Source organism: Octopus bimaculoides, chromosome 7, assembly GCF_046866305.1.
Source record: "Octopus bimaculoides isolate indiv1 chromosome 7, ASM4686630v1, whole genome shotgun sequence".
Classification (NCBI taxonomy): domain Eukaryota; kingdom Metazoa; phylum Mollusca; class Cephalopoda; order Octopoda; family Octopodidae; genus Octopus; species Octopus bimaculoides.
In genome coordinates this window covers 86874941-86889940 of record NC_142934.1, presented here as the reverse complement: position 1 = coordinate 86889940, position 15000 = coordinate 86874941, and the positions used below count along the sequence as shown (strand labels likewise).

At 37.6% G+C, this 15000-nt stretch overlaps 1 protein-coding gene across 1 annotated transcript in view; it reads left to right on the top strand.

Annotated features, from left to right (window-relative positions):
• LOC106876039 (uncharacterized) overlaps positions 1-15000 on the top strand; it is a 175974-nt gene that overhangs the window by 1346 nt on the left and 159628 nt on the right. The window contains exon 1 of the mRNA XM_014924421.3: positions 1-4962. This exon is cut by the window's left edge and continues 1346 nt beyond it. Coding sequence (XP_014779907.3) covers positions 2594-4962 — 2369 coding nt within the window. The 5' untranslated portion in view covers positions 1-2593. The remainder of the gene's footprint in view (positions 4963-15000) is intronic.

The following is a 15000-nucleotide window of genomic DNA, read 5'->3' as shown; positions in this document are numbered from 1 at the left end:
AACAAACGGAAAAGAAAATAGAATTCTATATAATACGATATATATTTGTCACAGTTAGAGTTATTTTCATACAGGAAGAAGTTTGTAGCTTTATCATTCTTTTTTTATTATTATTATTTATCTACTTGTATATTTTGTTCGTTTTATTATTAATTGCAATAATTAATAATATATTCTTTTGTATTTCGAAACGCAAAGAAACACACACACAAACACACACACACACACACACACACACACACAACACGAACAAACATTGTTGACTTAATAGAAAGATAAGTGACAAACACCCACATCATATAATATATATACATGTATGTATGTATACGTCTAACCTGTCACTCACATGTTTTTACATAAGCAAAACCATTAGACGCTTTCTCGACCCTACACTATCATCACGACACACACACACATTCGCTCTCTCTTTCTCTTTCTCACCCGTTTCCATGAAAAACTTGCCATAGTCCACGTTTTATAATGATAAACATGGTCAAGACAACCTAACACACAAACGCGTTATACACTCCACATATAAACAAATGGACATTTATAAACCCACACTTACAAACATACATTCTACACGCTTTTCTCTCACTCTCCCCTCAATAGTAGCAAATGTTTCCACTGTTGACAAGAAACATTTTCAAATGTTTACAAAACTGGAGTTCGTGCAACAACAATAATTATACATAAGCATATATGTATAGATATATATATATATAATACAACCTTGCCACGATCGTTTCGGCGAATGTTTTGTGTTTCATATCTAAATATCAAATATCTACGGCTTTTGATTTGATCATTTAATAACAGTTCTCTGATTGGATCATACGTTCACTTGTTTATTAATTTCAACTTATTCATGGAAAATCCTGGATATTTTTTTACGGAGAAAAAAATTTTAAAAATCAATCTGGAAAAATATTAATTAAATATATAACTTGAAATTGAAACTTGAAATTGATTTTCATTCACAGCTTAAAAGAAGACACACGCTTACACAAACACTTGACACACACATACACACACATACACACACGCAAACACATGTATATATATGTATATATATGTATATATACCTACACACGGACACAGAAGGATAAAAAGACGATTCATAACGGACGTAGCAGTATGCTAAACAACAAACAAATATTGTGTGCATTGTAAGTCAACCAAACAACTGCAATCGTACTAATATACTCCTAAAACACACAACAACAATAATTGTAATCATAATCCATTCCAGAGAAGAGGATAATCCAACCCCTATAAGGATTTATTATTAGTATTTTTATTTATTTATCGATTTATTGTCTATTTATATTTTTTTTTACTATTTGCAATTCGTGGTTTTAATTCAAGACTTACACGTGAGTACTTTCCGTACAGGATTTACTTATACACACGCACACACACACACACGCACACACACACACACGCACACACACACACACACACACACACACACACACACACACACACAAACACACGCACGCACACGGATGTACATCTGTCATATTAACGGGATTATTTACAAAATCGAGAGAAAAAAATCCAACAATATAAAAGAAAACAAGAACAACAAAGAAAGAAAAAAATAAAGATTTGTTGATGTTATTAATTCATCATGATTTAATTTTATAATCATTTTTCTTCACACACACATACGAGTACACACACGCGTACTCACACACCCACAAATATAATTCAGGTATGTCTACTGATTGATACGTTATCTAGATTTATATATATACATATATATACATATATATATATATATATATATATATATATATATATATATATAACGTTACGGAACTTACAAGTGTATAATTATTATTTAATCGATATTGTTAGTCCTTGTGTATAGACATTTGTCGCTGTTCAATACAGAATTTATATATTAAATTTCTTTTTTAAATGTATTACCATATTATTAATATTATCAATATATAAAACGTAAAGAGCCGTCAACCAATAATATTATTAGGATGAAAATACATTTTAATTAGTATTTAAGAAAATATACAGATATATGTTACTTCTGTTTGACGTTTGTAGGTTTAATCGCGATGCGAAATTGTTAGACTCGTAAAATCCCATTCCGACACTCACACACACACACACACACACACACACATTAAAGTAACAAAGTTCTAACATTTCTTTATAGTAATATACATGTTTGATTTTGACAATAAAGTTATTGAAAAAAAAAAAAAACATACACATACATACACACACACACACACACACACAAACACACAACTCAAGTAATTTCTTTTAAGCTCTAGAAATACCTTATTTGTTACCAATACATTTTTGGGATATATACATACATATATTAATGATAATCCTGAGTCGATGACCTGAAGAGCCGGATGCCAAAACCCATAAACCAGAATGGACTACTTTCAACACCAAGATTTGCTCTCAACATTTTGTAATTATCGCGAAGATATTTCCTGGCATCTCTTCGTATGCGGCACTCGTAGCGAGTGCAATCGGAAGAGGATTTTCGCAAGGTTTCTCCAGCCGACTTTCTCATAGTTGTGCCGAGGGACCAAGAGCCACTTTCAAAATCGTGATGATCACTTGGCCCATCTCTGCGCTCGTTTACTGCATCTGCATTGTTATCAACAGTTGGTTTGTTTGTGTTTCGGCTAGAGGCATTTCTACTTCTTTCAGTCGCCGTTTGGCTTTGAACCATCGCCGTCCATTTTCAATTCCGCTTCCACCTCTGCACAACCGACACTACCACCAACGCCGCCATCATCAGCATCAGCATCCTCATCAGCATTACCCTCACCTCCACCGACATAACCACCATCGTCATTATCATCATCAGCATCATCCTCATCATCTTCATAACCATCGACATCATCTACAACTGCAGCAGCAGCAACAGAAGCAGCATATTCAACAATATCACCACCGTCAGCTGCAACAGCAGCAGCAGCGAGAACAACAGCAACAATTCCACCACCACCACCACCATCATCATCATCATCAACTAAAACAACAACAACAACAACAACAACCACAAACCAATCAACAGGGTATAAAACGTTTTGTCTTTTACTCTGACCTCCATCACAAATGTCATCGTCACCCTGACCATCATCACCATCAACATCATCCTCATTCTCCCCCTCTTTCTCCTCCTTCTCCATCTCCTCCTCCTCACCAAAATCACCACAACCACCACAACCACCACCATCATCATCATCAGCATCGTCAAAACGATGATCGTCAAAAAAGTAAACTTCTGCTTAATTCAAACTCCCAAACTGACGAAACTGATTACAAACCGTCATTGTTATCACCAATATTATCATCACCCACAACCTCGACGCCACATACTCCACCACCACCACCACCACATCCATCATCATCATCATCACCATCATCATCAACAACAACAGCAACATCATCATCGTCAACAACAACATTGTCACCACAACCATCATCATCACCATCAACAGCACATACACCAACAACTACAACAACAAAAGCAAGAGACAAAACACATGTTTCTTCACACGTAACTAAATCACATTCTCCTTCTTCTTCTTCTTCTTCTTCTTCTTCTTCTTCTTCTTCTTCTTCTTCTTCTTCTTCTTCTTCTTCTTCTTCTTCTTCTTCTTCTTCTTCTTCTTCTTCCTCTTCTACCTCAAACACGGTGACTTTATTATTGACATCTAAAAAATCTGACGCGAACGACAGACTGCAATTAAAAAATGAGCCGACTGCAGACGAAATGCAGCTGCACATTGGTAGCAAGCAAGAAGAGCTGCACCTCATCCCAAACTCTGATCGCCGCAAACTGTTGCAACACCAACTGCCCGCCGGTTTAACGAGTCCACAGCCATCACCGTCACCACTCCCTTCACCTCAACAAACAACCCCAGAACCACACATTCTTATGCGTCCGATGGCAGAGAAATTGCCAGTACAGAATTCTTACAGTATAGCGGATATTAACCGTAGAATAAATCTGTCCAAAACTCTTCCATTTCATACACCTCCGTCCGACAACAAAAGCGTCTCTTTGCAAGTGTTACCCATTTTGAAACCGCTGTTGCGATCCTTACCCATCACCGGTCGCAAGTCTAGACGACAAGCAGGAAATAATAGCCAGAAAACCACCACTACTGCAGCTAGCATCGACAACAACAACAACAACAACAACAAAAACAGTAATGATAATAGTTTTATCGATCATGTAGCTATTAATCAATGGAATGTCTCCAAAAGCAACAAAATCGACAGCAACAACAGAACCGACAATATCAACAATTTAAAGAACACCACCACTACCAACAGCAATAATAATAATAATAATAATAATAATAATAATAGCAGTAGTAGCGACTCAAATGGCTTCGATATCGAACAGGATCGCCGGCGAACGATTGCGTTTAGCGAGAATGTGAGTAACTTCGATGTCAGTGAAAAAGACAATAGCAAAGATAATGATATTAATGACGACAACGACAGCAATAACAACAACAATAACAGCTTCTATTATCAGTACAGCAATGAGGACTACAACAACAACAACAGCAACACAAGCAACAACAACAACAACTTAAATGAGGAAAGTGACGGCGGTGATGGAGAGGAAAATGACCCCGATGCTGATAACAATGATGAAGAACTTGGAAAACAATCGAACAGAGCCGACGATATTCATTTAAATCAAGTTTTGGAAAGTGAAAGTAATATGGCCACAGTTTCACATCACGTGGCGCAGACACCTCCGAAATCCTCTCGGATGTTAGTCGTACGAGAAGGGCCCTCTAAAAAACTTCCCCAAGCTATTATCATTGGAGTTAAAAAAGGAGGCACTCGAGCCCTACTGGAATTTTTACGATTACATCCGGATATTAGGGCTCCTGGCCCCGAACCACATTTCTTCGATAGACACTACTCAAGAGGCCTAGAATGGTACAGGTAAGGTTATTTTTTTCTCCCATTTATATTGTGTTGTCTGTACACGTGTATTCGTCACCATAATGATCGATTTAATCACAACTATTATTATTATCATTACTGATATTATTTTTACAGTGATACAATGAAAATCTGATAAAACGTTTCAAAACATAAGGAAAATAATCAACCACACACACACACACACACACACACACCCACACATATATAAACAATATATGAGTATATGCATATATATGTACATGTATGCACATACCTTCATCTACATGTACATATAGATACAACTATATATATATATATATATATATATATATATATATATATATATATATATATATATATATATATATATTTCGTTTTGGGATTTGGTTTGCAAGATTCTTTATGTGGGTTCGTGTGTTGAAGCATATTCTGTTGTGTCTGGGGAGAGTCATTCTCTTTTATTGCCTTATAACTTAACACATTCACCGGTAAAATTTCCACTCATTTACTCCTTTATTTTTCTAAAATTTTCGTTGCGTCTTGCAACCTTTTCGATAGTTGTTGAAAGTTTTAGAACAACAAATAAGTAAATGAGTGGAAATTTTACCAGTGTGTGTGTTAAATTATAAGGCACTAAAAGAGAATGACTCTCCCCAGACACAATAGTTTATATATATATATATATATACACACAAACACACACACACACACACACACACACACACACACACACACACACACACACATATATATATATATATATATATATACATATATATAAACATATATTTATTTTTAAGCGTTGAGGCGCATGACTAAGTGGTTAGGGATTATGGACTCATGATCATAAGATTGTGGTTTCGATCCTCGACCGGAGAATATGTTGTGTTCTTGAGCTTTGCGTTACTCCGGTTTACTCAGCTGGTAGAAAAGAGTAATTCGGCGTCCCGTCCAGGGAGGAATACATTGGCTAGAGAAACCGGAGCAGTGGGAATTAATCCATATAAAAATTACATTAGACACCTTCCTCTTCTGTCAAGCCCTCATCCAGATTTTTTGGTTCTACTTGGAAAAGAATGCGAGGGTAGAGAATGAAGTGCTGTTACCCAATGAATTTGTAAAAAAGGTGAGTGATTGTGGCAAAACTGGTTCAGATGAATGGATCTACTCTAGCCATGTGCATGTAGATTGAAGAACGAAGTAGAGTTAGAGGTTGTTCCTTTAGTGGTCAGGGTGACCCTAGATCTTGATTGGCTCTAATTAACATTTCCCCGGTAACGGGATTCAATCATAATTACATTCACATATTTCGCATTCGATGTACACTATTATCTCATTTCACCTTCTTTTACCTTTCTTCTCCTATATTCTATGTGAAACCCAACACAAATTATACACTGCCCATGTACGGCACACCTTCGTTTGTTGCCCTGCTGGCAAATAAAAGAAATTACCATTATTATTATTCGACTAGACTCTGATTTGGTCATACTCCCGGTAGAATTTATGTGGGAACCTGTAACCTTAGCTTTCCACAAGCTTTCAATAATATTTCAAGTGCTCGAAGCCCTTCTGATATTTTGCCTTGTGCCGTTTTGTTTTCTTGTCCTTATCAGCCGGTACTTCTTAACTCTTTTTATTTTACACTTTTGGACCCCTTTGATTTTAATTTAACTAGAGTGGACATCCATAGCCATTTTGGGTTTAAAAGTCATAATATATTTTCAGAATTAAATATTATTAAGAATTTATCTAAAAACTGTTAAAAAAATTTTGTGCATTTTTGAATTATCTTGCAGATAAATTTTAACCGCAAAATCTTCTATGGACCACTAAGGTCATACAGATTCCGCATGAGAACCACTGATATAACCCATGGGGATTGTCCAAAGTGTGGCAGTTTTAAGGTTGAAAGGTGTTTTAGTGTTTGGTTTGTTTGTCGAACCTGTGTAACGTGAACTGTTATTTTGTTGGGTGGCGTTTCTGGTTTGTACATGTTGTGTGAGGTGTAGTCTATGTTGTAGTGTTGTGTGGTGTTTGTAGAAAATATGTGTAGTTCCGGTTGTGTTATATTCTTGATCGGTGGCTGTGTAGAATGAGTTGGTCTTAGATGCTGCACAGCATCCTGTGTCTAGTCTGTATTGTATTATTTCATTGCATGCTAAAGCGACGAGGTGGCAGAAACGTTAGCACGCCAGGCGAAATGCTTAGCAGTATTTCGTCTGCCGTTACGTTCTGAGTTCACTCCGCCGAGGTCGACTATGCCTTTCATCTTTCCGGGGTCGATAAATTAAGTATCAGTTACGCACTTGAGTCGATGTAAGCGACTTAATCCCTTTGTCTGTGCTTTGTTTGCCCCCTCTATGTTTAGCCCCTTGTGGGCAATAAAGAAATAAGAAATGTTAACACGCCGGGCGAAACGCTTATCGGCATTTTTCCGTCTTTATGTTCTAAGTTCAAATTCCGCCGAAGTCGACTTTGCTTTTCATCTTTTCGGGGTCCATAAAATAAGTACCAGTTGAACACTGGGGGTCAATGTAATCGATTCATACCCTCCCCTAAAAACTGTTACCCTTGTGGCAAAATTTGAAACCATTATTTCACTGTATGCTAAAGTGGTGTGGTGGCAGGATCGTTGGCACGCCGGAGAAAACGCTTAGTGGCATTTCGTCTGTCATTGCGTTGTAAGTTCAAATTCTATCGCGATTTTCTTCGCCTTTCATCATTTCGGTGTCGATAAAATAAATACCAGTTGGAGTCTAGAGTAACTGGCTTAGTTCCTCCCTCGAAATAGCTGGCCTCATCCCAAAATTTCAAACCAATTATAATCAATACTGCACCTTGAACAGAACAGACATCAACATCAGAACTCTGTAAAATAATTTTTAATTCGATTTCTCAAGAAAAAGAAATTTCAGTTTTACTTACAGAAAGCTTTCAGAGTGTTTGATAATATATTACTTGGGGTAGAAAAAAATATATATCTTTTCACAATTTCAATTATAGGCTATTGGAGAATAGCCATATGCAATATTTTCATGGGTTACAAAACGGCCGTTTCAAAGATGATAGGAAGTGGTGCTCGCCAGAATAACCTCTAAAACGTAGATAAACGTCATCCAAATGATTTTGAAACATAGGCGTAGGCATAGCAGTGTGGTAAAAAGGTTTGCTTCCCAACTATACGGTTCTGGGTTCAGTCCCATTGCGTGGCACCTTGGGCAAATGTCTTCTATTATAGCCTCGGGCCGACCAAATCCTTGTGAGTGGGTTTCATAAACGGAAACTGGAAGAAGACCGTCGCATACACACACACACATTTATATATACATACACACATATATATGTGTCTGTGTTTGACCACCCTCTTCTCTCACCGTTTAACAAGCGGTGTCGGTGTGTTTGCGTCCTCGTAAGATAGCAGTTCGGCAAGTGATCGATAGAATAAGTACCGAACTTTAGAAAAAACAAAAAAATACTGGGGTCGATTCTTTCGACTAAACCTTTCAAGGCGGTGCCCCAGCATGGCCTCAGTCTAATGAGTGAAATAACTAGAAAATTAAAAAGTAGAATTATAATCTATATATATATATATATATATATATATATATATATATAACAACAACAACCGGTTAATTCTTTCCAAGTAAGAGTTAGAGAAAACTCTGTCCGATGTGTGAAAGAATATAACTGTTGCTTCACTTGCCTTTCTTGGAACTGCACGTGGGTCTCAGGAATATGATTAAGACCAAAGGTACTGGCGCAGATACTGAATCTTGAATTCTGCCGTCAGAACACAAATGAATAGAGTATTGATGAGTGTCGAGGTGATTGCAAGACATATAGTTGGTGGTGGTGGGGGTCTACATGGGTTCTGACGTTCTAATGCAGTGGTTCTCAACCATTCTTTGTTTCTGGGCATTTTAATTCCGTTTTTGCATCATTTTAATTCCTGTTTTAATTTACTGGATTCTATTAGCCATTCGATGTTTTTAAAAATCTCATTGTATCTTTATAATTAAATATTACTACCTCCACCTTAGCGAACGCAGGGTATTGTTTTCAGCCGTGATTGTCCGTGGACAAGATATCTCAAGAACCGCTAGATCGATTCGAATGAAATTTTCAGGGATGTTTGGCCTCGTGACTGGCACGAACTGATTAGATTTGGGGATCTATCTCTTTATTACCTATCATAGATCGTGACAAAACAGACATAGCAAACACACAATCGGGGAACTAAAAATACAAAAAGCAGATAGAGTCAGCAGAAAAAATAAAATAAACGAGTGATAGTATGAAGAGGTTACATTTAGTCAGTTTTTCTCTTTAAAATCAAAGTCTATGTATATACATTTTTCCTTTTTCTTTTCTTTTTTTTTTTTGTCACAAAGTTACATCGCTACGTTCTGAGTTCAAATTCCGCCGAGGTCAATTTTGCCTTTCATCCTTTCGGAGTCGATAAATTAAGTACCAGTTGAAGACTGTTCTGCAATTTATTGCTGGACAACTCATACTAATAGGTTTATAGTGACTGAATGTTTGTGCTGTGCATTGGCTAAATCCCTCCGTCAAATCGACGTTGCCTAAACAGGCGCACGGTGTACCACGAGTCACGTGCCGAAGTGATCGCATGGCAACGTGAGATGACGGGTTTTACTAAATAACACAGCACACCAAACGATCCAGGAATTAAAACCACGATCTCGCGATTGTTAGTGCAACGCTTCAACTACTAGGCCATGCGCCCTTGTTTGTATATATACATAAAAATGATTTGTGGGTTTGGAAAATAAAGAAATACTGACATCTTAATAAAAGAAAATATCGCTTATACACAGATAGATACACATGTACGGGAAACAGCGATGAAAGGAAAGAGAAAGATGTTGTGCTGCGATAACGGCATTTCTGCCGACACTTTACGTTCTGAGTTCAAATCCAGCCGAGGTCGACTTTGCCTTTCATTCTGTCAGGGTTGATAAATTAAGTACCAGTAACATACTGGAGTCGATCTCATCGACTGACCCCCTCTCCCAAGATTTCGGGCCTTGCGCCTAGAGTAGAAAAGAATATTTCTAAGGCGGCGAGCTGGCAGAAACGTTAGCATGCCGGGCGAAATGCTTAGCGGTATATCGTCCGTCTTTACGTTCTGAGTTCAAATTCCATTGAGGTCGACTTTGCCTTTCATCCTTTCGGGGTCGATAAACTAAGCACCAGTTGCATACTGGGGTCGATCTAATCGACTGACCCCATCCCCCAAAATTTCGGGCCTTGTTTCTTGAGTAGAAAAGAATAAAATATGTATTTGTTGGGCAATGGAATCGATGTGATTGACTTGTCTTTCTTCTAAAATTTGTAGTTGTGTGCCAGAATTTGAAACCATTACAAAAGGCTTCGACAGCTCAGAATCGCTTCTGCGCCGTGTAAAATGCTTAGTGGTATTTTTGCTTTCTGGCTCTTTGCGTTCTGACTTCCGATGCTCCTGACGTCGACTTTGGCTTTCATCTTTTCGAGATCAATAAAATAAACACCAGTTGAGCCATAGGATCGATGTAATCGAGCTACCCAACTCCTCTCAAAATTGCTGAGCTTAGTCTAAAACGAATACTACAGGATGGTTAAAGACAATATGTATCAAAGTGGTCACTCGGTTACGTCGAACCGGTTTCAAGTTCTACTCTTGTCTGGTGTTACGTTACAAATGTGGCTAAGATTATTGTGAAAGAAATTAAAGATTTTTGTTGTTGCTCTTTACTCTCATTTCACATCTGATTAATCAAGCCGATGTATTAAAGTGCTCCATACATGACCATCCATCATTTATACTTGGGAATCTATGGCCAAAAATATCTTCTCTATAGATAAACGAGAAAAATAAGGGTTCCTCACTTTGATGTTGGGCCAAGATTTTGTGAAAACTGAAGCTTATAAAGATAACGAAAATCAACCGGAGACAATATACTTTCGCAGATTTACCTTCATTTCTTGAGTGTTCTTTATTTTTTTGAGGACATGTTATTCTTTTAATAGCTTTTACCTAACATGGCGAAGGCATGGCTGTGTAGTTGAGAACGTTGCTTTGCAACATGGTTTCGTGTTCAACACCTACGCACAGCACCTTGGCAAGAACCTTACTACAGTCCCGCACCAACCAATCCCCAACGAGGGAATTTGGGAGACAGAAACTGTGTGGAACCCCGTCGTATATATATATCTGCGTATACAACTCTGTGTTTGGTAACAACTTGTGTCGGTTGTTGTTTTTAAGTTCTTTATTACCTAGCGCTTCGTCAAAGAGACCGATGCAATAAGTAGGAGACATTTAAAAAATAAGTACTGAAGGCAATTTCTTCGACTGGGTGGTGCCCCAGTATGGCCGCAGTCTAATGAAACAAGTTAACTATCCCTGTATAATGAACAACAAATCATTTCTTGATGTAATATCCCTACATATAAGGCAGGGAGGTGGCAGAAACTCTAGCACGCCCAGTGAAATGCTTAGCAGCATTTCGTCTGTCTTTACGTTCTGAGATCAAATTCTGTCGAAGTCGACTTTGCCTGTCATCCTTTCGGAGTCGATAAATTAAGTACTAGTTGCGTACTGGGGTCAATATAATCGACTGCCCCCTCACCACCAAAATTTCGGGGCTTGTGCCTAGAGTAGAAAAGGATAAATTAAGTGTCAGTTGCATACTGGGGTCGATATAATCGACTGCCCCCTCACCACCAAAATTTTGGGCCTTGTGCCTAGAGTAGAAAAGAATATCCTTAGATATGTTTAAGTACATGAGTTGTGTACCCAGCCCATAACCCTAAATTTTCTCCCGCTTACTACGTTTTTTTAAAATAAACCTTATGGTAAATTATATCTGAGTCTCCTTTTGCGTACTTAACTTTGTTATAGAGTTTAGGGTTGTTTTTTTGTCTTTTAGATTCGTCATCTTTATAAACACCGGGGATCTAATGGAGCCTTTAGTTATGCTATTGATCCTCGCAAAGATGAAAAAAAAAAAAGTAACAGAAAAAAATCCGCTCCCGCTGGATTTCAATGGAAAATGTAAAAGAAGTTATTCAGTGTGGTGATCCGATGACTCTACAATACCTCCACCACCGCACCCCACACTCACGCCACCATATTCGTCTCCTTCCAGCACCGACACAAAGCTAACACAAATTTCGGAGGAAGGGTTGCGGTTCGTCCTAATCGACTCCATTACTTGGCTGGTCATAATTCTATCGATACCGCAGAGATGAAAGGCACAAACGAATCCCCTAAGTGAGATTTGAGAGAGATAAAAAACATAAAGGGGCGGGACTATATATTGATTTCTTGCACAGGGAAAGGTCACGATATGTTTTTTTTTTTTTTTTTCCTTTCTTTTTGTGGTTGATGGCAAACAGTTTATTATTCCGACCACATAAAGAAGAAAGGTGAAACCGACGAAAGCAGGCTTTGAAATGCTCAAGTTCTAAGATAGATGGGAATATACACATTACGAGGAAGGCAAAAGTCGATTTTCTCGACCCCAGAATCTTACTGGTACTCATTTTATCCATTGCTCTGAAGACGGTAGAAGTAAAATCTGCTAAGGTGATCAGGAACCAAACAAGAATATCGGCCATTATTATGATTGACCGTTGACTGAACACTATTCAATTTTTTTTTTTTTTTTTTTTTTTTTCTCCGTGTTTTTCTCCTTGTCTCCGTATTCTTTCTGTTGAAGAGCGTAGCTCGAAACGTCAAAGACTTTCCGTATTCCCGAGCGTCATACTAATATATACTTTTGTTATTTACACCACCTGTCCTCGTCTGTTGTTATTTTTTGTATATTCTCCCATATATATATATATATATATATATATATATATATATATATATATATATATATATATATATATATATATGTGTGTGTGTGTATACAAATTTAATTTGCGGTCCATGGGAAGAGCCGTTTTAACGATGCGTCCTGCCCAACTCTTCGAAACGCCGGTGTTAAAACGGGAGTAGCTGATGAAGGAAAATGTTCTCTATGTGGCTTGTGCGTTTTCTGTACTCTGGTTATTATTATTTTCTTGTCTATGTTTTGTTTGCAATGTCCTGTACCCAGATATGCACCTATATATACAGGTAGACGTAGGTATGCACATACCGGTACGTATATATGCATATACTCATTTATTATTTGTTTATATATATATATACATATATATATATATATATATATATATATATATATATATATATATATATATATATATATATATATATATATATATATATATATATATATATGTATGTATTTATGCATGTATATATAAAAAGGTAAGACACAGAAATGTTACCTTGAAATTATTGGTCCGATTCTTTGAGTTCAAAATAAAAATAAAATATGTGGTCATATTTTTTCTTTTGTTCCTGGCGCGGGGTAAATAAAGTACAGATCAAGTACTAGTTCCGATTGTTCTCTCTCTCTCTTTCTCTCTCTCTCTCTCTCTCTCTCTCTCTCCCTCTCTCTCCCTCTCTCTCTCTCTCTCTCTCTCTCTCTCTCTCTCTTTCTCTCTCTCTCTCTCTCTCTCTCTCCGTTTCCCTCTCTACCCCTCTCTTTTTTTAATATACACTGTATATTTGTCGGAAACGGTTGCGATGTGCACGTCGAAAAAGAATGTCACACAAAAATCTCCCTTTCGTCATATATATAACGCGAGAAAGAAAGAGAGGGAGAGAGAGAGAGAGAGAGAGAGAGAAGGAAAAGGTGTTTGAAGTAGAAGCTAATAACCACTTCTTATGTAGCACCATAAAGGAAGAAACCGTAAAACATTGCGGGCGTGGCACCGATCGATGTGTTGTACGATACGGAATGGTTAATACAAAACCAAAACCAAAACCAACCGACGCCCCACATACATACCCAACAATCTCCACCCACAAAAGGCCGTAACTAATTATGATAAGGCATTTAGTCCTTCGAGTGTGTAACGCTTTGTCCTACACGAGTGCGCTTGTGAATAAAAATGCACAAATAAAGAATAATATAATATAAAGAACCAGAAATCATATATTACAATAGAATTTCATTCTTCGAATCTGAAATAAAACTAAACTAAAAGAAAATATGAATACAATAGAATAAAATAAAAATAGAATAAGATAAAATGAGATAAAATAAAATAGAAATAAAATAAGATAAAATAACATAAAATTATTGTTTCAAATGGATCGGTTTCAGCGAAAAGTGTTCCAGCAGACTGGTTTCGCTCTTGTCACTATTCAGAAGTATGAAAGTCTTTCGATATTATTTTCTCGACGATCCAAATTTTTTCACGGCACATTACATTGAGTTTATGCGTGTTTCTGTTTGAATAAGAAATAAGGCGTGTTCGGTAGGGTTGCCTCTCATCCCAACCTCACAAACACTGCTGAATCTGTGTGTGTGTGTGTGTGTGTGTGTGTGTGTGTGTGTGTGTGTGTGTGTATGCGTGTGGGTGGTGTTTGCATGCTGTTTGAGAGTGTATGTTTGCCAGAGAGTGTGAGCATGTGCGCTTGCACATGCGCATGTGTATGTGCGTCTGTAGACATAGACGCCTATTGCATATATACGTAGGGAAAGGCGGCGAGCTGGCAGAGACGTTAGCACGCCGGGCGAAATGTTTAGCTGTATTTCGTCTGCCGTTACATTTTCAATTCAAATTCTGCCGACGTTGACTTTGCCTTTCATCCTTTCGGGATCGATTAAATAAATACTAGTTACGCACTGGGGTCGATGTAATCGACTTAATCCCTTTGTCTGTCCTTGGTTAGCCCCTTGTAGGCAGTAAAGAAATAAGAAACGTTAGCACGGCAGGCGAAATACTTAGCGGTATTTCGTCTGTCTTTATGTTCTGAGTTCAAATTCTGCCGAGGTCAACTTTGCCCTTCAACCTTTCAGAGTCGATAAATGAAATACTACTTGCGTACTGGGGTCGATGCAATCGACTGGCTCCCTCCCTCAAAATTTCGGGTCTTGTCCCTAGAGGAGAAAAGAATATATACGTAGGTATGCACATATGTATATG